At 36.7% G+C, this 25,389-nt stretch overlaps 2 protein-coding genes across 2 annotated transcripts; one reads left to right on the top strand and one right to left on the bottom strand.

The window, feature by feature from the left end:
- Positions 1 to 1,332: 1,332 nt before the first annotated feature.
- Positions 1,333 to 5,015, bottom strand: LOC113763180 (equilibrative nucleotide transporter 3-like). The gene is made up of 9 exons (XM_027306920.1): positions 4,925 to 5,015; positions 4,711 to 4,815; positions 4,155 to 4,310; positions 3,910 to 4,053; positions 3,709 to 3,814; positions 2,910 to 3,073; positions 2,656 to 2,816; positions 1,881 to 2,139; positions 1,333 to 1,787 (listed from the first exon to the last, which is right to left on the bottom strand). The coding sequence occupies exons 1-9, from the start codon at positions 4,964 to 4,966 to the stop codon at positions 1,677 to 1,679; spliced, it is 1,248 nt and encodes a 415-aa protein (XP_027162721.1). The 5' UTR covers positions 4,967 to 5,015; the 3' UTR covers positions 1,333 to 1,676.
- Positions 5,016 to 13,751: 8,736 nt separating this feature from the next.
- Positions 13,752 to 18,158, top strand: LOC113760690. Its single transcript, XM_027303369.1, has 2 exons — positions 13,752 to 13,931; positions 16,622 to 18,158. The coding sequence occupies exon 2, from the start codon at positions 16,624 to 16,626 to the stop codon at positions 17,911 to 17,913; it is 1,290 nt and encodes a 429-aa protein (XP_027159170.1). The 5' UTR covers positions 13,752 to 13,931; positions 16,622 to 16,623; the 3' UTR covers positions 17,914 to 18,158.
- The last annotated feature ends 7,231 nt before the right edge of the window (positions 18,159 to 25,389 follow it).

Raw genomic sequence — 25,389 nt, 5'->3', positions numbered from 1 at the left:
AATATAGAAAAAGTATACACCCTTGCTAATAAAGATGTATATTGTATTTTCAGCAGATTAGCAGAGAACACAATCCATGACGCAAAGTTTCAAGCAAAGGTGGATCATGGACGTGCACTCCAACGTCCAAAAGTTTTAAGCAAAGAAAGCTAGTGGAAAGTACAAACAGCACCAACTCCGAAGTACAACATGTTGAAGCAGACCCAATGCACTTGAAAGTACAATCCATCTAAAAGCGAACCCCACAAGCATCAGGACAAAAAACAATCCAAATTCGCGGCTGTTCAATGCCCGTTTCAATGAATGTACAAGAGTTTTAAGCAAGGAGCAGCAGCCGCAAGTACAACCCATGCAAGCAGACTTGCACTTGAAAGTGGCTCCACTGTAGAAACACAAAGTGCTTCTTATGTACACGCAAGGATATTTAAGTTTTCTTGTGTGGAATGTGACGTATATGGGTTGACTGAAAGTGTTCGATGATTTTGTAGCGTGTAATTACTAATTGCACGAAATTTAAGGACCGTTTAATTATTTGGATTCTACAATTATTACATATTACTACAAAGTGTGCAATAAAGTAGGAATAGATAATCTACCATTTGTCGAGAAAATCTTTGATTAGTGTAAATCAAGAAAGTGGGTTGACACAAAATGGATAAAAACGACAATGACAGGGAGAGGGTAACTTTCTACATTTTTTATTTTCTATTTAAACATTGTAGAAGTGTTATTAGTACTCTTTTATATTTTTTTCTCTTTCTTTTGATGGAAATAGACCATCTTGCTTTTAAGATTATACATAAAGAGATGAAAGCAACGCAGTTCGTTAGTCGCATTGTAGACCTTTGATTAAAAATGTATATATTGGATGCATTTGCAATAATGAATAATTGTAGTTTGTATTACCAATGTACATCTTGGATTTAAGAATCATACAATGGATGCTTAATCAAAGAGACCACTTAATAATTAGGTTTTGAATCCAGAAACTTTCGCTTACATTCCTTTTTCCGAGCCATTCAATCAATCCTCTCTAAATTTAAACTGAATCTGGATATTTGTTAGATGGCGCTGCTAATCCAGCTCAAATAGTTTGAACTTTGGATGTTTTTATTCTGTTTTTTAGCCTTGTAGGTGTTCTTTAAAATTTTACGTGTGTATCAAAACTCATTTGATTTAATGCTGTTGAAAATTTTTGCGACTCATCCCTTGTTTCCTCATTCTCTCTCTCTGTCTCTATCCTCTCTTCTTTTTTTTTGTGGTCTCTTTCTTTTAATCTTTGTAGTACAAATGTAAAGCATCAAGCTTAGCAAGTGAGAGAAGACCTAATCATCATAAAAAAGAAATTCTCATATTTTTGGAGCAAGTCGAATGAAAGAACAGAATGAACTAGTACTTCAATTCTATGTACAATTCTTCATTGGTAAAATATACTATATCAAAGTACTAACTATCAGGGCTTTTTTTTTCTTTCAAGAATTCAACCATGTGACGAAAAGAAATGATGCCTTTCCAAAACCTTGAACAACAGATTCTATAAATAAAACATCTATCATCTAACATTTGGTAACAATCGACTATCTTCATTCCACTTCCTATCTCAGTAACGTATGCATCATTATTCGAAATTGGGAAGTGTCACTTCGAATGCAGGGATGAATACAAGTGTTGCACCTTCAGAAACTTCCGTTGCCAATAAGCCACAACCAATCCAGGGCTACACCTGCAAATATGCCTCCAAGAAGGAATAGTACTAGCAAGTTCCCTAATGCGTTTTGCTCTGGACCCTATATGAAACAACAAAGTTTATGCATTTTAAGCATGTTAGATGATAAACAGTATCAAAACGAATGAATTAATTCAGTTATAGTTGCACTAACCTTGTAACCTTTAGGGGCTGCTGTGAAGACACAGACTGTAAGATAGCCATTGGTTAATCCCAATAAGGATGTGAGCATTATCATCCATCCTTGATCACCATATTTTGCAGTGAAGTAGAATGCAGGGATGAACACCAAACGACATAGTATTGCCACCATAAGGCCTTTCCTTGATTCTATCTTGAGGCATTCAATTAGAGGAATATATCTAGCGATAAGATCCCACACATTGTACATTGCAATCAAAACGATAGCATACCTGCAGCAGAATAATTTTGGTCGAACTCGATGTTAGCAGATGATTAATCTGTCATAAGGGTTTTGTTTTCAGAAAGTATCCAAAAGTTACTTTTCCTTTCTTTTCCTTTTCCAAACTGATTTCAGTTTCTTTTCTCTGTAGGTGATTTCATTTTCTTTAGAAAAGGAAAGAGCATATAAATCTTCTGCTGATGTTGTTTTTCCTAAGCTTAAGTATTTTGCAGGCTTTATCTGCTCTAGATGAGTATTTCAAGAACTGTGGTGAATCTTCATGCGTTCAACTTCAATATAAATACAATTTTTGTATAGCAAAGAGACTCCTTATCTACAGAAAAACAACGCATCAAGCAACAAAATCCTAAGACCAACAAAAATGATAATGATAGTAACTACTACTGAGAGGTGAACACCTATAAGCAATGCCTATTCAATATTTGTACATAGCAATCTAACTCCATGGCTGGTTCAAAAACTTCATAGAACATAAATCATAGTTCATTGACAAATGAGCACTTACCATGATCCCAATTTGTGATTCCCGGTGTTTTCGTACAAAAATCCAGGGAAGATAGATAAAGTGAGGACATATATAAGAAACACGCCCAACGCGTAATCAATGTTTTGAAAAAATAACTGTTTGTTGCTCAGCCGGTTCAACTGTTTATCATCATTATCACCCTTCACAGACAACAAAAGATTTTCTCAGCATTACAAGCTAGACAGTAAAAGTTCAAGTATTAGATCCAAAAGTTACTTGTACTCCTGACTTGCCTGTGTCTGGATTCCAGCAGCTGCAAGATCAGCAGTAACTGTTTTTGATCCTTCTGATGCAGCTTTTGCACGGAAATGCTTCACAATAGGTAGTTTAGGAAAGACGAATGCATAGAGGAAAATACACAGAAGCTCAATGAATGTGGAGATGGCCAGAAATAGAACTGCACAAGCATTAAAGCCAGAATATTAGAAACATCAAATACACACACACACACACTGATATATATCTTAGAAATATGAAGAATTGTCCAGCAGATCTTGATCAAATTGAAGTTCTTGTGTACAAACAGGGACTAATGATTAGTATGCAAGTTTAATAAAGAATAAGCATAATCAGAGACTCGAAAAACTAGGCTAACTAAAGCTGATCATTTACAACTTCAGAAGGCCAACAGTTGTGCAGTGTCTTTTCAATTATAGGAACAGCAGAGCTTTGGAATCTGATTTGGCCTGTGATGTTGTACCTAATTATGCTAGGACCAACTCTGCAGAGAGACTGCCAAATCCACATAGTCTCCATCTATATTGATACTTACACGAATCATCCTGCGTTCGATAAGTTAATGTGACCATATCTGGGTATTATCTATCACTGAAATTTGCATGAATTATCCCATTTGGACTAACTTAATGTGAACATATATCCCTGTATTCTCAGTTCCCCCCCACCCTCCCAAATCCGAGAAAGGGAGAATTTAACTTAAATCCAGATAGTGGAAAAAGTAAGGAGGTCAAAAATACAAAAACACATGACAACATTTTCTAAATCTATGTAGTTTGAAAGAAGAGAACATACTGACGCCTTTGCGGAGACCATGATTTGTTTTATCAAAGGCTGCTTTTGTCATCATTCTTAATGCAGATGTTAAAGCCCCAGAGGCAGCTAGACCAGCAAAGAATGACTGCAAGGTGATTCCAAGAACAACGAATGATAGTTAACTTCATGAACATGTTTAGTAGAAAGGTAGAAGGAACTGGGTATGCAGCAATCTTTTACTTGGATGAACTCGGGACACATGAGGGAGAGATCTCCAACCATTCCACCTTCAATATGGGCATCTGCTATGCCAAAAACAGCAACAATGATGCATATACCAATGTAATTTCCGATTCCTCCTTTTCCTGAGGTGGCTAAATCCAGCTGCCAAAAGTGAAAACATTTAAAGCCAGGATTAAAGAGAAATAGCTGAGAAAAAGAAACGTGAAATAAGAACTGCAATTTTTGCAAAATGGCAAACTCACAATTAGGAGGGCGAATGTGCTCAGGAAGAAAAGAGTAAACCCTGCCAAGTTACGCTTCCTTGTATCAATCTTAGCTTCTTTATATGCAAGTATTGCAATCGTTCCAAGTGCAAATGGTTCATAAACAAGGGTAAGTACCCTTGCAGGATGATACCGCTGAAAATAAGGGAAAAAGAATAGTAAAATAAGGAAATCAGAAAGCAGTAGTAATTTTCAGCCTCCAGTGGCCATTTTTCCGTTCACGGGAGAATCAGTCATAGAAAATAAATACAGGAAAGTTTCATGATAATAGTGGCCATTTTTGTATTCATGTGTTCCTTGGAGAAGTTGAAAGGTCTCTGCTTAGGGTTCAATGGTTCATTAAGAAAGTTCGATCTGATCTACCCATAAACACAGTCCTCTGAAAGGCAAGGCCAGCATTGAAACTTAAAAGGCCGCAAAATTGCAGAAACATATATCAATTTGCTCGAGGAAGAAACCATGAATTCATCTCATAATCAAACCACGAATTTATATAGAATGATTCAAAAAAAACAATGCCGGAGATACTACTTACCGGGAATAATGCATAATAATAGTCTCCAATGGTCAGCATAGTATTCCAAGCAACAAGGGTTCCCAATCCAAGAACCCAACACACAACAATTGCAGTCAACTTCCCCTGAAATTAAAGCCAAATTTCAAGAAAATTGGCACTGTGAGAAAACATAATAAAATCTCAATGCCTGTTAAAAAAAATGCGGACGAAGAAGAAGATTAAGAGAACAAACCTCGAGCCTGGCAGGCGTTGGAGAGCCGTTCATATCCGCCATTGTTATGGCTGCTCTACTGCAGACGGTAACTTGATAACTTCAGTGTTTTTTCCGACAATTTTCATATTAAATAAAAACCATTGTCATGGAAGTATTGGGATTCTAAAATATTCAAGGAAACAGACACATCCATCGCATAAAACACGAAAACGCTTTCTTAAGACACTTTCACCACAAAGGGATATCGGTGTCCTTACACCAGACAAAAACAATAACCAAACAGAACTGACAAAAATAGTAACCAAAACCCATGAAAGAACTGACAATGCATGAAGTTTTGTCACCTGAAAGCTTACGAACAGAGCCAGAAGATGGTCAGCTGAGATTGCCTGCCTTTTGAGACTTGAGAGGAGAATGATGATGGCACACTATTTATCTTCTCCTCTCTATTGTATTGACTGCTGAGTATGAAAAGGGAATTCAGTACACACGCAAAAAAAAAAGATTCACTTCTTTCTTCAGAATCTGTTAGTATCTATTTGACCAATTAACGATGATCGAATGCAAGACAGAGCTATATATGAACGAATCTTTATTAGTTAAAAAAAAAAAAAAAAGGAATTTTGTTGCGTAAGACTCTTGGACTTCTCCGTGAGAAAAAATGGGAATCCAAATTTGTAAAGAAGTAACGTACGAAATAATCGATCCTGTTGCGTTGGAACATGTTTATTAGCAACAGGAGTAGTACACATTATATTATCATAACTATAAGTTAATTTGTGCCTACCATTGTATGCACAGAAAGAAAAATTACGCACCAAATTTATTTGGAGGAACCTATAATTATGATGCTTAACTAAGCCTTTTTTAAGTACAAGAGTGAAAGGGTTAGTGTAAGTGCTTACTGAAAATTCTATCCATAGTCTAAGACATGATGCTAGGATCCTAATTTAATACTGCTAGCCATAATATAGGCTTTAAGATAAGGATTAACTTTTCAACGCCATAGTCTAAGATATGATGTTAGGATCCTAATTTAATACTACTAGCCATAGTGTCCTACCTATGGCAGTATTTTTCCTTTCTCTGCAGTATATTTTTTCTTAAGATGGAGGAAGTTGAACTTGTATTTGAGATACGTATTAGAAGAGTTATTGTTCACGCAAGGAAGGATAGTTGGCTCATATTCTCTGTATCAAAAGCAAATCATTCGCATCAGACTGACGGCTCTTATTTTGTTCACATGTTCACTTGCCTCTCTGCTCGCCATGTTCCAATGCGGAATGGTAGTTTTTGTTTTCTCAAAATTGATATATAGTTAGCTAAGTAATTATTCTATTTATGGTTTAGTGCTTTGTAAAGCTGGCAATTATGCCCAAAACTCAATAACCTACCCAACACACCCACTAATTTGAGAGATTGGGTTGGGTAAATTGGGTGTTGGGTCAAATTTAGGTTGGGTAATAAAAGCCTACATATATTTTGGACGGTTTGGGTATTTGTGTTGAGCACCCATTACTCAACTTAAGTTAAAAAAAAATAAACAAATTAATTTTTTTGCTCAATGAAGGTCATTAGGAAGTTGTAGACCTGTAGAATTTAAATCCAGTTTCTTATTATTTGTTTGTTAGTTGCTAAATCTAGTATTTCGTAGCCAAATAATTAATTAATGTCTACTCGTTTCCTATTTTTACGAAGTACTACTGTCATTGCAGGGGAATTGGTCCTGTATAATTTTTTTTTTTTAAAAAGGGAAAAAAAGAAACAAATTTTCAAAGTTTGGAAGCGGTCAATGTATGGAAGCAGGCTATGCTGCTGCTTTTGGTCCAATTTGCCATCGTTTTTATATGGCGTAATTCCAGAAACCTCTCCTGAGATGAGATTTCTAACAATTTCACTAACCTTTTTTAGAGTTTAAACAGTTAGTATGTGCGTGTATTTGTAAAAGTATATTAGGATGTATTTTAGTGTGTTTGTATGCGTAAAAATAGTGTGTTTGAAATGCATATTATTTACACCTTATTTACACACACTGATTTGCTTGTATCATCTACACATTTTTCAATCACCTTTCTATGTCACATACATCACATCAAAAAAATGTTACAGTATTTTTTTCACAAAATTATCTCAAATAATTTACTACTATCCAAACACACTAATGTATTTCAAATGAATTTAAGAAGTGAGTGTGTGTTTGTATCGTGAGTGTTTTAGTGTGTGAAAATATGTCTATCTATATAAAAATGTATTTATGTGTGTGAAATTTTTTTGTTGTACGTGAAAATGTATTTGAGAGAGTTTATGTATCAAAATCTATTAAATTAATATATTGGGTCATGGTTTTGTGATGACCCAATATGACCCAATCCAAAATTAACCCAAATTTAAGTTGGACGGATTAGGTATAACCCATTTAAATGAAAACCCAATATTAACCCGCCCAAAACCCGCCCAACCCGCCCAATTGCCAGGTATAGTGCTTTGTCTCTCAAACCTTTGCTTTTCTGCTTTTTTTTTTCTTTCCCTTTCTCCTTTTGGTGAACCAGACGACTTTCATTCAATTAGTTAAAAATGTTAAAAACAACGACAGGCTTCTAGTCTCAGCAACGACAAGTCATTCTAATATTTGTTCTTCTAAAATCAATCCCTGAAACATACAAGATGTCCTATCTCCTTTTTTTTTTTCGGGTCAACCGATAACCATCTGCACCTACTTTAATATTATAAGGAAGGAGACATGTTTAACAGAATTATAAGAAAATGGATAGGGAGTAAATCATCAGCGAACCAAAGGGACACTAGCAATAGAAAGTGCCAGAATTTTCCTAGACTTAGGCATGTAGGACCCTTTGCTTACACCCAGGAGAGTCTTAAGTCCCTCCCTAACCGTAATCCAATGGTTAGATGTCCTGTTTATGCCCAATTAGGAATTAGATGGGAATTTCTTTATAGTGGTGTAATTGCACACAAGAGTCATTAGAATCACCTAACTTGTAGAGTTCAAAGTATTCTGCCATCCACTTTGCTTTTTTCCACTATAAGATTTAGAGTCTTTTTAAAACTAATTAAAAACAAATCACGCTTAGACTACTAATTAGTTTACATTATCGATACTAATATTCAACTCCTCAAGGCTCCACGTAACCTCTGTATATTCCTGGGATAGCATGTCCAAAAAAATAAACTCACATTATTGGTGGATCCTTAATGCTTAAAAATAAGTTGATAATAATCAATAATATGTAAAATTAATTATTCATGCAACTCATATGGATGACACTATAGGGGATTGAAATTGGGCCTTGTTCGGGCACTAGACTTGGGCTCTGCGGTAAAAGTAACTCACCAATATTCATAAACTAATGGACCTTAGGCATCGTAAACAGAAACTTGCTGGAACTTCCTCACCAAAGATCTTACTTACCAAGCGTTTAACTCTTATGTGTCTAATCTGAACTATTTGGGACTTTACGCCCTTAAAAGTTAAATCTGACCAACTCAGTTAACAGAATTACCAGCTCCTTAGAGGGGATCAGATGGTCTTGCCCAACTGGGCCTAGTGATACTTTCTCCTGCAGACCTGTGGTGGGGCTAATTTTCTGTTGCTTTTATCCTCTGTAGTTTGTTAGTGGAGAATGGGGCCATGTCCTGTCTTTCTGCCTTTTGTTCTTTTTCCAGGGGAAGGCCCATGGCCACTGGTTTTAGAGATAGTAAATAACGGGGCCTTTAGGCCCATTTTCGTTCTAACTATATTTTGTTTGGCCCGAGAAGAGCAATTGTTATTGTTAATAAGAGCAAAACCAGGGCAAAATTCATTTGAAGAGCTAAAATTTCCAAATGTTCTATTTGAAAAAGTTACTAGCACTTTTTTCTTAAAATTAATTTAACCAATAATAGGTCATAAAATTGATTCTCTATATAATGATGAAAAACAAATGAGGCTTGCAGAACCCGTTAATTTAGGTTTGCCACTTTATTGCAATTCTTTTTGAGCTTATAAATTGTCCCCTCTAAATTATGAAAAGATATTCATGACTTTAAACACTTATTCTTTTGATAGTTTTGACCTTTTGGCACCCAAAAGAAAATTCGTATATCAAATTCAACCCTTTGGCTCCAAAATTATGTTCATTTTTTACGAAGAATTTTTGTATTAATAGGGATAGAACCTTATGAATGATACAGTTAGATGCCAAAAACAGCTTATAGTTTTTTTTTTTGGAGACGTAAAGGGAAAAAAAGAAGGAAAGAGAAGGAAAAACTAAAAGAAACATTTTCCAGTTAAAATTTTAATATTTTGTAAATTTTGAGTTTTATTTTTTTTTTCAATGAATTTTCATGTTTTTTCTTGAGTTTCGAGTATGAGGAAGAAATAGACAATTTTTGTTAAGATTAAAACTAGATGCTTTATTTTTTTAACCCAAAAAACTATAAGCTATTTTTGACATTTAACTTAATCATTCGTGAAACTTTACCTCTGTTGATATAACAGTTTTTCTGTAAATGAAAAAGTAGTACATCATTTTGGAGCCAAAATGTTAAATTTTATATAGAAATTTAGGTTTTTTTTTTGTGTTAAAAGGTTAAAACTGTCAAAAAAAAGTGTATAAGGGCATGGCTATCTTTTCATAATTTAGAGGGGATATTTTGTGTAATTCGTGAACACAGAGGGTAATTTACTACTAAAATAACATTAGAGGGAGGTATTTGAGGATGAAATCTATTTTAAATTCACTCATCTTTTGTCCTGTCAAATACTTAGGAACATTATTCAATCTGAACTACATGTAAGTTCACAAAGAGCATTGATTGGTTCATGAGCTTCTCTGCGATTCTCAACCTCGCCTTCTTGCCCTTGCTTTGCTTCGAAGTGATAGAAATAATGGCAACCAAGCTAGGTCCAGCTTAGAATAGCTAGCAACCGAGAGCTTAAAAAGGTTTTCTTTGGTGTCCGAGATCCACTAGTATTGCTTGACCCCCACAAGATGTGCATGATTGAAAATTGCAAATAATGCAAGGAAATTTGGTTAACAACCTTAGTCCTTAAGTTGATTTCTTGGTCCTACAAATTTTCCTCGAACGTTTGTTTGCTTTGGTCTAGTTGTTCGTCTTTATTGCTGGAGCCGTGTCTTCGGCTGCTTGAGGTCATTTTCTTGATAGGGATTGTCACCGACCAAAACCGGGCATGAAAATGAAGGCCTTTTAACATTTATCCACTCAAAGTCCTAACTTAATTTCAGAACAATGTGATGATGACCTTCCAACCACTACTATAGTTTCACGTAGCAGCAGTCTCACAAATTCTTCCCCGTGTGTAGGAAACTAGCTATTGAAACACATTCGTAGTGCAATTTGTCAAAAATTATTTTTAATTGAAAGAGTCACAAAAATAGTGCAAGTGTATTGTACAGAAAATATGTACAATTGGAAGTAAAAGAACCGTTACGTGAGAATGGGAGGGAGATAATTTTGCTTCAGTAGGTTTGTGTGTCAGTTGATAATAGAGATAAAATGTTAATGGATAATAGAAGTAAGAGTTAATGAATAATGGAAATAAGGGTAAATTTGAAAACGATACACGGGTTTTATTATTGTAAAGATGCCAACGGAACCTCATATCACAGAAATTATAGCCCAAAATTAAGCCTTAAATCTGGTTAAGTATGAAAAATTTCTACATATTTATATAAATAGTTTTGATATCATTAGTCTATTATTTTCGATTATACCTAAATCTGAGTGATTTCATGAGTACCAACATACATATGTATCCATGTATATGAAGCAAATCCAAGTTGGCATGATTGATCAGATGGGATTAATGTATCAAGAAAGAAGCAAAGATCCTGTGTCCATCCGCTGGTAACACTTTTAGGTACAGATTAGACGTTGGAAAATATAATGCATAACTGCCCTCAATAATTGAGAATTCCGCCTCTTTCTCCGTAACAAATTTAAAAAGTATAATGGTTTCTTTTTTCTAATTAAAATCTGGATAATGTTGCGCTGAAGTCGCAGCTCCCTATATGCCACAAGAAATAGTTTCTTGTATGACAATAGTTAATTCCTTGTGGAGTGTAAGCGAGCACATACACATTTAAACAAGTGCTTAGAGCATCTTAATAATGATTAAGCTAGTCGAGAAGGTTTTAGGCTACGTTTGACAAAACTGAAATTGATATCTGAAATCTGAATTTATTCTGTTATTGAATTGTTAAGTACTAAATGTGATACATTTTGAGTGTACATGTATCACATTAAGTGATAAGTGTGATAAGTGAATAACTTATCACTTATTTTTTAGAACAAATTTTGCCTAAAAAATTCAGTGCCACTTAATTAATTCAAAAGTTCAATGTTTCGTTATAAAGCGCATCTAAACATTCTCAAATTTGAATCCATTAAATTTAAGTGCTGAATTGGATTATCAAACAAGACCTTAGTCTAGTAATCAAGATTAAAACTCTATGAATTAAAGATTTTGGGTTCAAATTTTCCTTCCCCTTACACTTTTTAAATCTTACTCCTCTTTTGCTATAAAAATTAAAGAAAAACAACGATTAAGCTAAATTAACTCCATATACATATTCTCACAAATATCCTAATCAAATCATTGGTGGTTGCAATAGCTTGGGTTGAGGGTAATAGGTGACCAATTATAGCCTGCTGTGAACGTTTGACAACCCCTAGGAGTACATGGAATCCAGACTACAACCAGTTTTGCCATGTTAAGGGTATCTTCTTCGTTCAAAAGATATTTCAATTGTCTCATTGTGAATATTCTGCTTGATACAAACTCGGAAATTATCACGATATATACAAGAAAGTCAATACATAATTGAGAGAGCACTCTGCTAGTAAAATGGAAGACTAATCATGCCGCTAGTGTCAGTTCTTTATTTTCAATCTGAGAAGGCATTGAGTGGTAACTTTTACTTTTACAAGTATTTGTTTTTGTTGGATCGTATCCGGTAGCAACTTTAATCAAGCAAAAGGAAAAAAAAAGTAGCTTTTATCACTTTTTGATGCATAATTCTAACTAAGAAAAGAAAGCACTCATACGCAACTTTGCTCATTCTGGCATAATACATTGATAAAGACTGTTAAAAGCAAAGGGCAACATAGTCTCAAAGAGTACGACTAATAGATATGATCCTGTAGTGAATCAAATAGAAGTGACTGCCATGTCATGTTTGATGCTCATATAATGATGGAAAAAAATATGCTGAAATTATCAGACCTATTTGCCGGAACATATCCCCAGTGGTTAAAGACTATAAAAATTTTTAACATTCAATATTGGTACATATTAATTTCTAGTCTTGGTGTGGAATATTGGGCAGCTTTTATTTCAGGGTAGAAAGTGGTTATCATCAGGTTGGGTTATTGTTGGCTGGGTTTAGTCTTTTCATGAATCAAGATACCTCATGATCTAATGTATGGGTTAGTTTCCTCAAGAAGTCAACGTTTTTCTCCCTCTTGCTTAACACCTTTTTCTTTGCATTGCTAGGGGAGTGCTCACACGGGTGTTTCGTGTCCCTGGTTAAAGAAACTTTTTACTTGAACAAATAATAGCACGCTCGAGAAAGAAATAGTCATTAAATATGATAAATCTAATAATAATATATTCTAATTATAGCACATATTTGTACACTTTATTTTATCAATACTTTTACAATTTTACCATTCCCAAAAGGCCCCCACAGATATCAGTTAAAAGTCGTCCAAGAGTAAACATAATTTGTTTCGGACAAAGGAATATCCTCAAACAATTAGTTATAGTAACGTGTTAATTGCACAACGTGTTAATATGTCTTTATGTTAATTGCACAACAGAAGCCACACTTTAATTAAATATGTCTATAATATCATTTCAGTAATTACATCGACACATAAGTTATATGAGTTGTACTCGATGCAAAAACGGTTGCAAAATAATTCCATATTCCAAAAATATTCAGATGTCGCCACAAATCAAAACTTTAAATGTATCAAAATGAAGATATTTCGATAAATATATTTAAACACATGTTGTTCTCAGTTATACCAAAAAATTTTAAAAAACTACACAACATTCCACATTTCCAAAAGGCCCCTATCAATGCACTTGAAATTCAAATCCCCTTTAATCACGACTCATTCTTATATATAGTATAAGGATTTGGATTATTGACATTGAGGAGACTAACCCATACCCATCCCCCATTCTGGGGCTGTTATTGCACCGAAAAGCTACAGCCAACATCACATTTGTGAGAGATGAAAGGATGCAAATAAATTTTACTACTAGTTATTCATTTCATCATGGATCAAGAATTCAAGATGAATTCGTGCCCTTTAATATGGTTAGTTGGTTTTTACCTGATCGCCTCTATCCAACCGGAATTTGACAACAGTAGTTCATGCTTCCACTCCCGTGATCATATACATTTTGTGGTGTGCTGTGCCCCAGTGACCATTCGTTCTTTTCTTCTTTCCCCTGTATGTATTTTGTTAATTAAAAGCACCTTTTTCTTTTTCTTTTTTTCCTTTTATTTTGGGGAAAAATGTAGAAACCGCCCCATTTAGCCTTTTGCAAAGTCCCCGATGGGAAGGAATAGGACCCATTTTGGACTTATTGCAGATTGCAAAAATGGGATGATGAGATCTCGGGCACCGCCAGGGCAACGCTGGCCTTCAGTTGGAGACATGCAATAATTGGGTGCCACGTCGATAAGAAACAGCGTCAATTTGGACACAGGGAGGGACCCACATCCAGCTCTGTTTCTAACCATTTCTTGGGCCCACCACTTTATAGACTCTACACTCCAATTTCCAGCCTCCTCCTCCTGCACTCCCAAACTAAACTTGTCCAAGATAAATAAATTATAAGTCCGAATCTAACTAACTCCCTATATATATACATATCTTCTCAATTCCTGCTGTCTCCTCCGGTTCCTCGTCCGGCCCGGCTCCCGGCAGAGTTGCAGAGGTTGGGAAGATTCGTTGAAGAAAAGGGCTCGAGCGATCACTGTTTAATCGAGTAAGTTGCTCTCCAACCCTACTCGTTGAGTTGAATTTGATTCATCGCTTTCGTCCATGCTTAAACTGATCTTCGAATACGCTGAGGTTTCCCGTTTCATGGTTTCTATCATATATTTATCGTCCTTAAAGTGACATGCATGAAGCCGAAGTATGCTTAATCGTGTAGTATGTTGTAATTCAGCTGAGAACAGGCTTTTTGCTTGTTTGCGGCTGAATCAAGAGTCTCATTCACATGATTTCTTGATAACTGAAGATTTGCGTTTTAATTCTTTATTGGAAATTATAGAAGTGGGCAACTATGATTGATTGATTCGATAAGTTTTAAATTCATTCTTTTCTTCTTTGCTGGGCTACGACTGGTTATTGATCAGTAGGGGTTAGAATAGATCCTTTTATCTAGAATCGAACATTAATTTGAGAAGAAACGAGAAAAGGGTTCTCATTCAAGACTCTTTCATCAACTAAAGAACTTCCTGCGGTGCCATTTATTTGATATGCTGATTCTTGATTAACCAAAGTGAAATGGACAGAGATGATGACAATTTTTGTTTGTTTTTTTTTTTTTGGGCAGATATTGCTGTCTAATGTGGTGGGTTAATTTGTTATTGTCATTTGTCAGTTTGTCATGGTCCTTGATCAATATATTCTTTTAACTTTATGTGTGGTGTGCATAGACCACGAGAGTTCGAAAGTTGGCGAATATTCTTATGCACAAATAAGACGATCGATTTTGTTGCTAATGTTAAAAAAAAAAAAAAAAAAGGTTAGAAATTTAAGTTCTAAAAAGAATCTAGAAATTTGGGATCTTCTTTAAATAGTTCAACTAGTAAATTGTAGAGTCACTAATTCAAAGGATTTGAGAGGACGACTGTAAGTTGCTCGTCCTACTTGTTCTGAAGTCACAGAGTTTAAACTTTAAAATGGACTCTGATGTGAAAATTATTCACGCAAATTTATTTGCAAGCACCATAAATACATTATTATTATTTATACAAATCTATTTCCTTACATTATAAATTTTTTATTTTATATACATCATATTTAAAAAATATTATAATATTTTTTTAAAAAAATTAATTATCCCAAATAATTTTCTATCCAAACGTACGGTTGGCTCCATTAATTATTTTTTCAAACCAGCAGACCCTGCATTTTCGTTTTCGGTGTGATTTAATTTAACAGTCATCATCTAGAAGTTCAGTACACATATTCAAAGGGTTAGTTAATTTCCAGTTTGCGGTCAATTGAGATCTTCTTTGTCACTATTTAATACCAAATTTAGTATCAGTTCCACTTATTACGTGAGTTAAACAAATAGCACGCAATAACTTAAATAATAGAATGTTTGGTATAAATATAACAGTTGTCACTGAAAATTGGCACTGAGGATCTATGTGCTCTTGGTTCATATTTACAAGGGGAACAAAAGGTTATTAGAAGGCTCCTTGTAAAGGTTTCTGTCAACATAAAAGCTAGAAACGGGCAAAAGGCTGAGTGAATTTAATTTTTGCTAATTTGGTGTTGATGGTCATGGTCAATCAATAATGTTTGAATTGCCGCCAACGATTATAGGGTGGAGCGGTCATCACATCAATCATCATCCCCACGGAGTTGTTAGCCGTCCTCCAAATAGAAGTTAGACATTACTCTATACAGCGAGTCAATTGCTAGTGCTTAATTCCTAACGTTCAAATAAAATCTTGAAAATTTCATAAGCTGCAAAATTAGTGGTGGGACGATGGATTTATTCTCATCATATTGATCTATGATGATGAAATCAGAGTATCATAGTTTCCTACTTGACTGCCAGGAAATAAATAAATATGTGATCCAACTTAGAACGTCCACAAATCTCCACAACCTAAATCCTTTCGCAATTGATATTCGGGAATTCTTCCTGTCCCTATCCATTTTGTGGCGTTCGAGCGTACTATTCTCCAAGCATCTCACAACCCAAAATCAATATGGTTTGAACATCTCCTACTACAAATTCCATATGGTGCAAAGCATTAATCCCTTGCACGTTTCATAATTTTGGCTCCTAATTCTGACTCTTTAGCTTTATTTGCTTTTTTCATCAATTCTTTTTCCTCAAAACCAAAAGGAAAACATGTATTCACCGTCATCCTTTAAAAAAAAAAATTACTCGTTCCGTCTCATTGAAAATATCCTGCTTTCTATTTTAGTTTAAGATCATGTTAAAGTCAAAGTTACTTTTGATTTCTAATTTTAATGTTATTCTCACATTTATCTATACTTCATACTACTAAATTTAAATCATCATCAAATCACTATTTTTTCTTAAAATAAAGGTTGAAATCTCGAAATGTAATAAATAATTTGAGAGAGGGAGAGAGAGGAGTTCTAGTTAGTCGAAAATAAGAAAATATACGGAAAATAAGCTGGCATTTGATTGTCACTTCCATACAGGACGGTTACCCCAGTTAGTTTCGCCCCTAATTAGTTAGTAGTAGTGTTTATTCGCCTCGCCTCATCATCGTCCATGCACCTTTGTCCTTACCACGCTCTCTTCGCCATTTTGATTCCACGCTAACCAGTAACCACCTCCCCCTCCCCCCCCCACCAAACTTTCTTTCTTGAAGCTCCAAAACTTCCATTATCTTTCTGCATATATTTAACATACTCCTTCGTCCTCATACAATTTTTTCCTCTCTAATTTCCATACAGCTATGGCTTCTCACTACCCCGCCACCGACCTCGACTCGGCCGCAACCGACTCGGTCACTTCTACGCCTCGCTCAATCCAACACAACGTCCACGACGACAACCTCGTGGCCCAGCCACCACGGGTCCGCTTCATGTGCAGCTTCGGGGGCAAAATCCTCCCCCGTCCTCACGACAACCAACTGCGCTACGTGGGCGGCGACACCCGTATCGTCGCCGTCAACCGCCACACGTCATTTTCGTCCCTCTTGACAAAACTATCCAAACTTTCTGGGACGTCCAACTTCAGCATCAAGTATCAGCTTCCGAACGAAGACTTGGATTCTCTGATAACTGTCACCACCGATGAAGACGTGGAAAATATGATGGACGAGTACGATCGGCTTGTTCAGACCCACAAGTCGGCTCGCCTCCGGATTTTCCTTTTTCCGTCCGATTCTGACTCACGAACCAGCTCCATCAGCTCCCTTCTCGATGGCTCCATTAAGCGGGAGAATTGGTTCGTGGATGTTCTCAATGGTGGGTCGGGTCGCGGGCCGGGCTTGGAACGCGGGCAGTCCGAGGTGTCATCTATAGTGTCCGAAGTTCCGGATTATTTGTTCGGGTTGGATACTTCCGACGATGCTCCTCGTGAGTCTAACTCTAAACTTAGGAGCAAGAGCATTTTGAGCGAGACTCATCCGGGTTCGGATCCTGGATCTCCCGCTCCGGTTGTTTCTTCTCCATTTTGCTCCACTTCCTCATCCTTGGCTCCTGCCAGCGTGCCAGCGATTCCGGACCTTCCACCGGTGAAAACCAAGCCCGTTAACCCGGTTCATAGTAGCGAACCCAGTAGAGAAGCTCCGGTTGAGGCTGTTGTTGTTGAAGGAGGCGAGATTGCGGTTCCACAGCAAACGGGGTATACAAGTAATCCAATGTGGCATTACCCGGGTCGGACGGTGCAATCAGTACCTTTTTATTACGTCCAGGGTCCAGTTCGGGCTGGGAATGTTCCGGTACCCATCGGGGCTCCATATGTCCAGCAAATGCCGGTTCCTCCGGGCCAAGTACCACTCGGGTTCAATCATCATCCGGTTTCAAGTTTGGGTCAAGTTTACGCTGGAGGAGGGAGACAGATCACGGCAGTGGATCCAATGTCAGGAAGAATAGTGACCGAGGGGGTGAATCAACCGGTGTATTATGGGGTTAGAAATGCTGGGATGGTTACAACTTATCCAGGAATGGGGGTTTCGGGTGCAGAAGAAATCCAGGGACCTGGACTTGATGTGAAAATGGGTCGGGTATCTCAATCTTGAATATCTAGATGGAAGAATTGGGTACCTATTTTGGTATTTCTCACTGTTTCTTTGATGATTGAATTTTGATAAAATACTTTGAAAAAAGAAAAAAAAAATCAGATGGGGTAAGTCATAAGTGGGGGTTGTGATATGTATAAATTTGTGGCAGAATGGTGAATTGTAATTGTGTGGGAGAGCCTTGCTTAATACAGTTGTAACTGTGTGATAAACAAATTTATGAGAATGGATTTTATAGTGGCGAATGGTAGTAGTTGTTGGATAAAAGCAGCTCCCTTTGCTGTCTGTCTATATGCCGAAAGAATAGTGATTCTTAATACACTTTAATCTCTAACATGCTCTATTTTGGAAGGGATTACGACAAAAACAAGAGCAAGAAAAACTCATATGAGCCTTGCTTGCCAATTGAAGATCCAAAAGCAAGCACCAAAGGGTTTGGTTTGTATTAAAAAGGTAAACGATTAAAGAAACTCACCCTTTGACACACTAAGAGCTGAGGGGGGCAATTTCATAATCTCATCTATGTCCTTGAGTTATCTTTTTTACTTTGAAATCTGAATTTTAAAATATGAAAAATAAAGACCGAAAGAATCAAGTTAATTTGAATTGGTTAAGTTATATCTGTTCGATAACTAATTGGATTACAATACTGAATTGAAATTCATGTCAAAAGGGGAGCAACATCCTTGCTAATTAATTGGATTGTAATACTGAATTATTTTTTTTATATGCTTTGCGGCTAACCGATTGGATTATAATAATGAATTATTTTACATGCTTTGGGGCATTTGACTTAGCTTCCCCTGGTTGGCCTGCAAATCCATTTTACCTTGGATGGAAGATGTTCCAGAAAAATGCTCTTGTCTTTCGTGCTGGATGATTTGGAAAACTCAAATCCCTTTATTCGACTTCTTTTTTTTTTTTGGTCTTTCTTTCTCAAGGAAAAGACAATAAGATATGTTGTATTTGCATTCTCCAGTTTTCCATTCTTCGCGTATGTAGTACTTAGCACAATAAGATCCACTCGAGACATCCCTCCTTTATCAGAAAGTTTGGGGCTTTTAATTGGTGGATGAAAATGCAAATGAAAATGATGAGACTTGGAGCTGCAAGCATTTTTCGCAGTAGGAAAGTCACTCGTTGGACTGACCATTTCCGTTGATGCCCAATTTCAACTGCCCATTATTTCTGCAGCACCTACTATGCAAGAAAATTGCATTTGGACTTTGGAGACCATTCTGGCAGCTACAAGGGAATCCAACACTTGTGGGCATTTGGGAGCAAGACAATACAGGCTTTGTGGCTGATCCAATGGCCATAGTTGCAACGCCAGCCTGCTACACGAATATTTTGATTTAACTAATGGGAGCTAGTCTACTGGTCTATGCGGAGCTTTAAACTCCCGTTGGGCTATAAACTGTTTCTTGATTCTTTGAGTTAACTTCAAATTGCACCTTGAACTATACCCGAACTCTCACATTGACCCCTAAAATAATATTTGGAACGCTTTGTTCCCAAGCTTGTATTGTAGCCAGGTACCATGCACGGTTTCAACATTAATGCCAAAAATGAAAAGAGAAAAATGTTTTGGCACTTAAAGTTTCTGGGTTATGTTGTAAAGTTTCAAAATTCCAACGTGCGTAATGGTGCTTTGAATTTTCTAGTTTTACTCACCACACCACACCCAAAAGCCACTTAAGAATTAAGATCAGCGTTTCCTATCCAACTAGCATCCTTCATATACAAGGAATAAACGTCATTCCGTCCCTCAGTTCATCCCTGTGTCTGTTGGTGGAGAAGGCCCACGGGATTGTCTCATACTGATCAAAAGGCAATGATGCTGCTATGTGAATGGGGAGAAGGCGTGACAAACATGCAGTTTCTTTTCTTTTTTTCTTCTCCGAATCGACCCTCCACAATTCCACGCCTTAACCCTCATATATATTATAATATTATATACTCTTCTGATGAAAGAGCAGAATGCAATAGTATCCCACCACCATCTTTACATCAAGACAGGCGGTAGCCCTGACAAAATCTTTTGAGCTTCTTTAATTTCTTCGTTGGGGTTGGAAAAACCTGCTAAAGTCTGTCTAATGAGTTGCAAGTTGGAGGCATAACTATGAGGCAAAAGGTGGAGAGGAAAAGGAAAGGGGCAAAAGTAAAAGTCAATTGGTCTTGCAACAAGTATAATTATATAGGAGGATATTGAAAGAGCTTTATGGAGGGCTTTCTCTTTTACCAAAAAAGGGAAAATACTTGGTTTAAAGCAAGTTGTTAAATACTCCTACTTGGTTTCTCTTGCAACAAGAAAGTAGAGAATTCTTGGTTTGAAACAAAAAAAAGGAATGAAAAATAAGCAAATGTAAGTGAGAGCAACAGAAAGCTACTGTCTCTTTCCGTGCCGGATGTTATAAAAGCTACACTCGAGTAGGCCTGTCAACGGGCCGGGTCCGGGCCGGAATTAATAATTCCGGACCCGGACCCGTTATACTGGATTAATCCCGGATTCGGCCCGAATACCCGACGGGTCCTTATTATTTCTATCAGACCCGCACCCGACGGGTCCCAAATCCGGGTCGGGCCTACCCGACCCGTCGAAAACCCATTCATGCTACAACTTTGTAGCCTGATTTTTATCACATTTTGCGGACTGTGCAAGCCTTTGCGAAATCAGGGGAGTTAGTTAATTTGCCGAAGAAGCAGAATCAAGCTTTTCTTGCCGAAAATTACAAATAAAATATGTTTTACGCTAAATTACAAACTTATTCGAAACCAATCACAAACATAAATTACAAATTACAAATCTAAATCACAAACCACACACAATAGGATCCACGTACTCTGTGAAACAGATGATCTTACAATTGTTCTTTATTAAAGTCGATGATTTACACAATTGTTCTCCCTCGTTAGTTTACAAAATATCTTCATGCACTCTGCACATTACTGGTCAAGTAGCCTTTTTTTTTAAGACTTGATTAGATAATATCCTCCTGGTGCTCCAGTATTGTTGGTCATGTTCTTGGCCTTTCGTTGATTTCTCGGAATTTGTAATATGGAATTATGGATTCAATTGTTAAATTTTTATATACATACGGTCAGTGACTGTAAGAAAGAAAAATAAACAAAAGGATTCTTAAGGAGTCCACAGATTGGCTACTAGATGAAAGTGAGAATATAGGAAGCACATACCTGGTGCGGACTACGGAGAGGAAAATGTTTGTGGGTCGCGGTCTTCTTCAATTGTTCACCGGAAAAGAGGAGAGAGTGAGACTGCAACTCTGCAAGAGCTGGGCTTCCTTGGAGATGGCCAGATCCGGCGGTTTCTTTGGAGCTGGAGATGGAGAGTCAGACAGCGTCGCTGGTTTCACTTCACTGGCGTCTGGACTCTGGCGGAGGCGGCGGACACAGGACTACGGGAGGCAAGGCAAAAGAGAAAAGAGTGTGAGGGATTGAGGGGAAGAAACCAGAAGGGATGTGCGGTGCGGTGGTGGGGAGTGCCGGAGTGGGTATTAGGGTTAGAAAAATTTGGAAATACATATGAATAATTATGATAGATATCTATATATTTTTAATTATTAATTAATTAAAACGGGTCCGGGTCGGATACGGGTCGGAATTGTATATTCCGTATTCGACCCGTAATTTTATTAGACAAAATGGGTCCGGGTCCGGATCCGGGTCGCGGGTCTATATCTCTATCCGTACTCGACAAATATAGGCGGGTCCGGGTCCGGGTCCGGGTCCAGACCCGGACCGTTGACAGCCCTACACTCGAGGGCTTGTCGTCCACATATAAGCTATACTCTATCTATAGAGCTCTACTCTATCAAAATATAAGCTCTATAGATAGAGTAGAGCTTATATTTTGAACAAGTTATAATTCATTATGAACTGTTGATATAATTTCATTATCAAGACATAGTTAATGCATACGGATACATATGAGCAGTAACTAAGTTGTTACGGAATTGTACAATTAATTATAACAAATTATAATTTATTCAAATAACATTATTACATCGTTGGGAAGTAATTAATTTATCTTAACAATTGCTCTTGCCCCTCTCGGCTTCTCGTATAGAATGTGACAAGCTACAATGTCAACCCTGACCATTTGGCCCATCTAGTTTGTTGTCAATTTGATGTTTTCCATTTATCGAACGAAGCTTTATAGCACACAAACCATCTCAGCTTCTCGCCCAAAAGGAAAAAGGCACAGTTGCACTCATATAAAGCTCTTACAGCATCATTATGTTCTCAGTATTTTGCTGAATCATTGTGTTGACTAAAGCAGTATACCATGCACGATTCACTTTACTAAATAGAGCATGCATCCTTGTACGTCTGTACTATTGAAGAAAAGTCGACCTCATGCTACTTGCATTATTCAAGGGAAATTATACTTCAGACTTCAGAGATCTTAGGCGTGGACTTTTGATTTATTCATCTAGTCAATGGTTCCATTGCAGAACTACAACAAGAATAAGCGTTGGAGGAAGACGATAGCATCTTCAGGTTCTGAGAAAGTATTTTGTTAATGTATAGAACTTGGTGTAATTGCTTGGTTAAAGAAAACTCTATTGGAATCAAGTCCTGAGGCCATAATCAAGAAGCAATAATTTCGAGAAAGTGAAAGAGAAAAAGAAGAGGAGGCATTACAAATTACGATGCTTTAAAGATATGGATTCAGTTTTACAGATTGCTCCAAATAAAAACGTCATATTAGCCAGTCTTTTTGGCTTTTATCAGTGTCCCTTCTCGTATACAACAATATTGGCTTAATTCTGCTTTTAGATTTATTTTCTTTTTAAACTTTTTTAGGTAAAGCTTGTAACTTTATTTATCAGCGCGCTACACAATTGTACAAGAACAAAAAAAAAACTCAACTAGTGAACATGTGCTTTTATATATATTTTTCAATTAACGAAAGGTTTGTTGTGGTCTCAATTATTTTGAGAATTCTTGTCTTTGGTAGATCATTCTTCTAATCTTAGTTTTTTTTTTTTTTTCATACAAAATTTCCTAGTCTTGACTTTTAATGGTCAAGTCAGTATCATACTGGCCATGCATATAAACGACATGTATAGAAGAAGAAAGATCATATAACAGAAGTGTTAGTATGCACTAAATCCTATCAATAAAATGACAGATGATTGTGAATTTAAATGTCCCTATCTCAGACTGTTACTAACTTACAAAATAACCACTTGACAGCCAAATATGAAAGGAGAATGTGTAAATTGGAAAATGCATGCAAAGGGACAGAAGCACGAGCTGTCGTGACAACGAAAGGCCAGCTATACCCTCTGTACCATTCAATTTTGTAATGTTTGTGAAGTTGGAAAGTGAAAAACATCTCCTGGAGAGTAAGAGCTCAGTAGGTAGTAAATTTGCAGTTACCAAGTTTAGACTCTAGACATTCTTTCCTGGCTTTTCCTATAGTGCCAAAAAACATCTGCTGCAGAGTAAGAGCTCAGAAGGTAGTAAATTTTCTCAGCCAATCCCCAAGACGAAGTGGAGAAATGGGGCTATACAATTCAAACCTCGACCAAGAAAGTAGAGAAAATATCTCACTCATTCTTTTCTGTGCAAGTTCTTCTCTGTGTGGCTGTGGAGGCAAAAAGTTAAAAAAGAACACAGTGAAAGTTCATAATATGCTTAACTACATGCAAATTTTCTCCTTGCTGCATATCACTTGTACAAAATTTTGTAGTTAGGGTATGCATATATAGAATATGAACTCTCAAGATACCAAAAGCGTCTGGCATCTAAAGGTAATTAATTTGCAAAACATGTGAGCTCAATTTATATTTTTGGTTCTCTTTTCCCCTCAAGCAAACATTTTCGCCAAATCAAATCTCATATGTTGCTGTCAATCCTTGCCCTATCAATCATCTTTTTTATTATGTGATTAAGGGTTAATTGCTCACGGCATGCACAAGTTGTATTTGCAAACAATTAAAACGGGAAAGTAGTTAAATGGAAATGATTAACAAGTGACCCTTGTGGAGTTTACATCTATATCATTGTTTTTCAGTACTGGGGTTGCTCGTAATCACTCTCGTTTGGTTTCGATAAAGGTTGATTAGTGGTAAACAGTTGATTTTATGCGGATACATTGCATACTCAATCATAAAGATTCCATGGCCTTATCATGCTCAGTGAAATGGGGAACCAAATTACAATTTACTTGGGAAATTAGAAGATTCACTTAGAATTAAAGATGCATGGTTTACTTTCAACATGAATGCTGAAGCTTTTGAAAAACACACACGGGAAATTTCCAAAAATAGAGGTGACAAAGGTGGTGGGGTTCCTAGTTGAATGGTTGATATCGGACCAGCAAATCTGCTTCCTGCCCTTCGCTTCCTATATATATCGAATGCTTTGAGACTTAAGATGGCAATTTAACCACATAAATGAGCTTATATATATTAGGCCATCTCTAAATAATTACTAGCCTAAGAGAGAAGTGAACTTGACCTTCTCCTCCTCTGATTATAATTTTCTCCCAGTTGTACTTATAATAGAATTACTCTTAATTTCATAACTTAATCTGAGTCTTTAAAGATATAAGATCAATAATGAAGTACTGAGAGCACAGCTGTGAACTATTTTGACATTGATTGTACTCACGTGTGTCGCACCTAGAATTATTCATCCTGCAATCTTGTATTCTCCTCCGAGTCTTGTCTGGTAACTTGGAACTCCTTTAGCATTCATGTAGAGAAACTCTAAGAACATAGGACTCCACACTACTGTCTACATTGATCTCCATCATGACCCACCACCCTACTCCAAGAATCATGTGAACGAACTTTCTTTCTTTCTTAAATAGATGAGTAGACTTCATAATCTGCCAATGCATATTCAAGAAACCAAAATGTCCTGCTTTTATACCACAATCCTATAAAACTTGGCTTTTTGGTCGTTTTGCTACTGGGCATTATTCACGTGTGATTTCAAGGCCTAAAAATTTTTGCATCAGGAATTATTAACAATAGTTTAAGGACTGATTAATCATAGCACATTGATTCAATATAATAAGGTATCTCTAGGTCTTATGCTTTATTCGCATTAGGAACTAATTCTCGGAAAATGGCCTGACCAAAAATCTTGACGAAATCAAAATAATATCTTCTTCTGTCTATGGCAGATTTGAATTGAAACTGAATGAAGAAACAGAAGGTGAGCAGGAAAATGTAAAATCCCATGTGAGTTTGCAGCAAAGTCATTGTCCGTGCTGAAAGCTAAAAGCTTGGCCCAGGCAGAGAGGAGAGGGCATTGCATTAAAGTATTCGAGTCCAGGATACATAGATCGCGTCTGTACTGAAGATAAGGAAATGGTGATCCAGCTTCAGCATTGTACTAAGTTTTCAGATTACACTCTGATCAACTCTGGTTCTGAAGTCCAGGTTAACTGCTTTGTAATTCTTCCCAGATGACAGAGAGGATAACGTCATGACCGGA

Source organism: Coffea eugenioides, chromosome 2 (assembly GCF_003713205.1).
Source record: "Coffea eugenioides isolate CCC68of chromosome 2, Ceug_1.0, whole genome shotgun sequence".
Lineage (NCBI taxonomy): Eukaryota > Viridiplantae > Streptophyta > Magnoliopsida > Gentianales > Rubiaceae > Coffea > Coffea eugenioides.
Note: the sequence above shows the minus strand (reverse complement) of the source record. Positions and strands in the feature narration are given on the sequence as shown.

Excerpts from the sequence above, each read along its gene's own strand:
- LOC113763180 (XM_027306920.1), bottom strand. The coding sequence starts at position 4,966 with ATGGCGGATATGAACGGCTCTCCAACGCCTGCCAGGCTCGAG. Across the intron at positions 4,311-4,710 it reads ATTATTATGCATTATTCCCG|CGGTATCATCCTGCAAGGGT; the intron begins GTAAGTAGTATC and ends CCTTATTTTCAG. Across the intron at positions 3,815-3,909 it reads TGTGTCCCGAGTTCATCCAA|TCATTCTTTGCTGGTCTAGC; the intron begins GTAAAAGATTGC and ends ATCACCTTGCAG.
- LOC113760690 (XM_027303369.1), top strand. The coding sequence starts at position 16,624 with ATGGCTTCTCACTACCCCGCCACCGACCTCGACTCGGCCGCAACCGAC.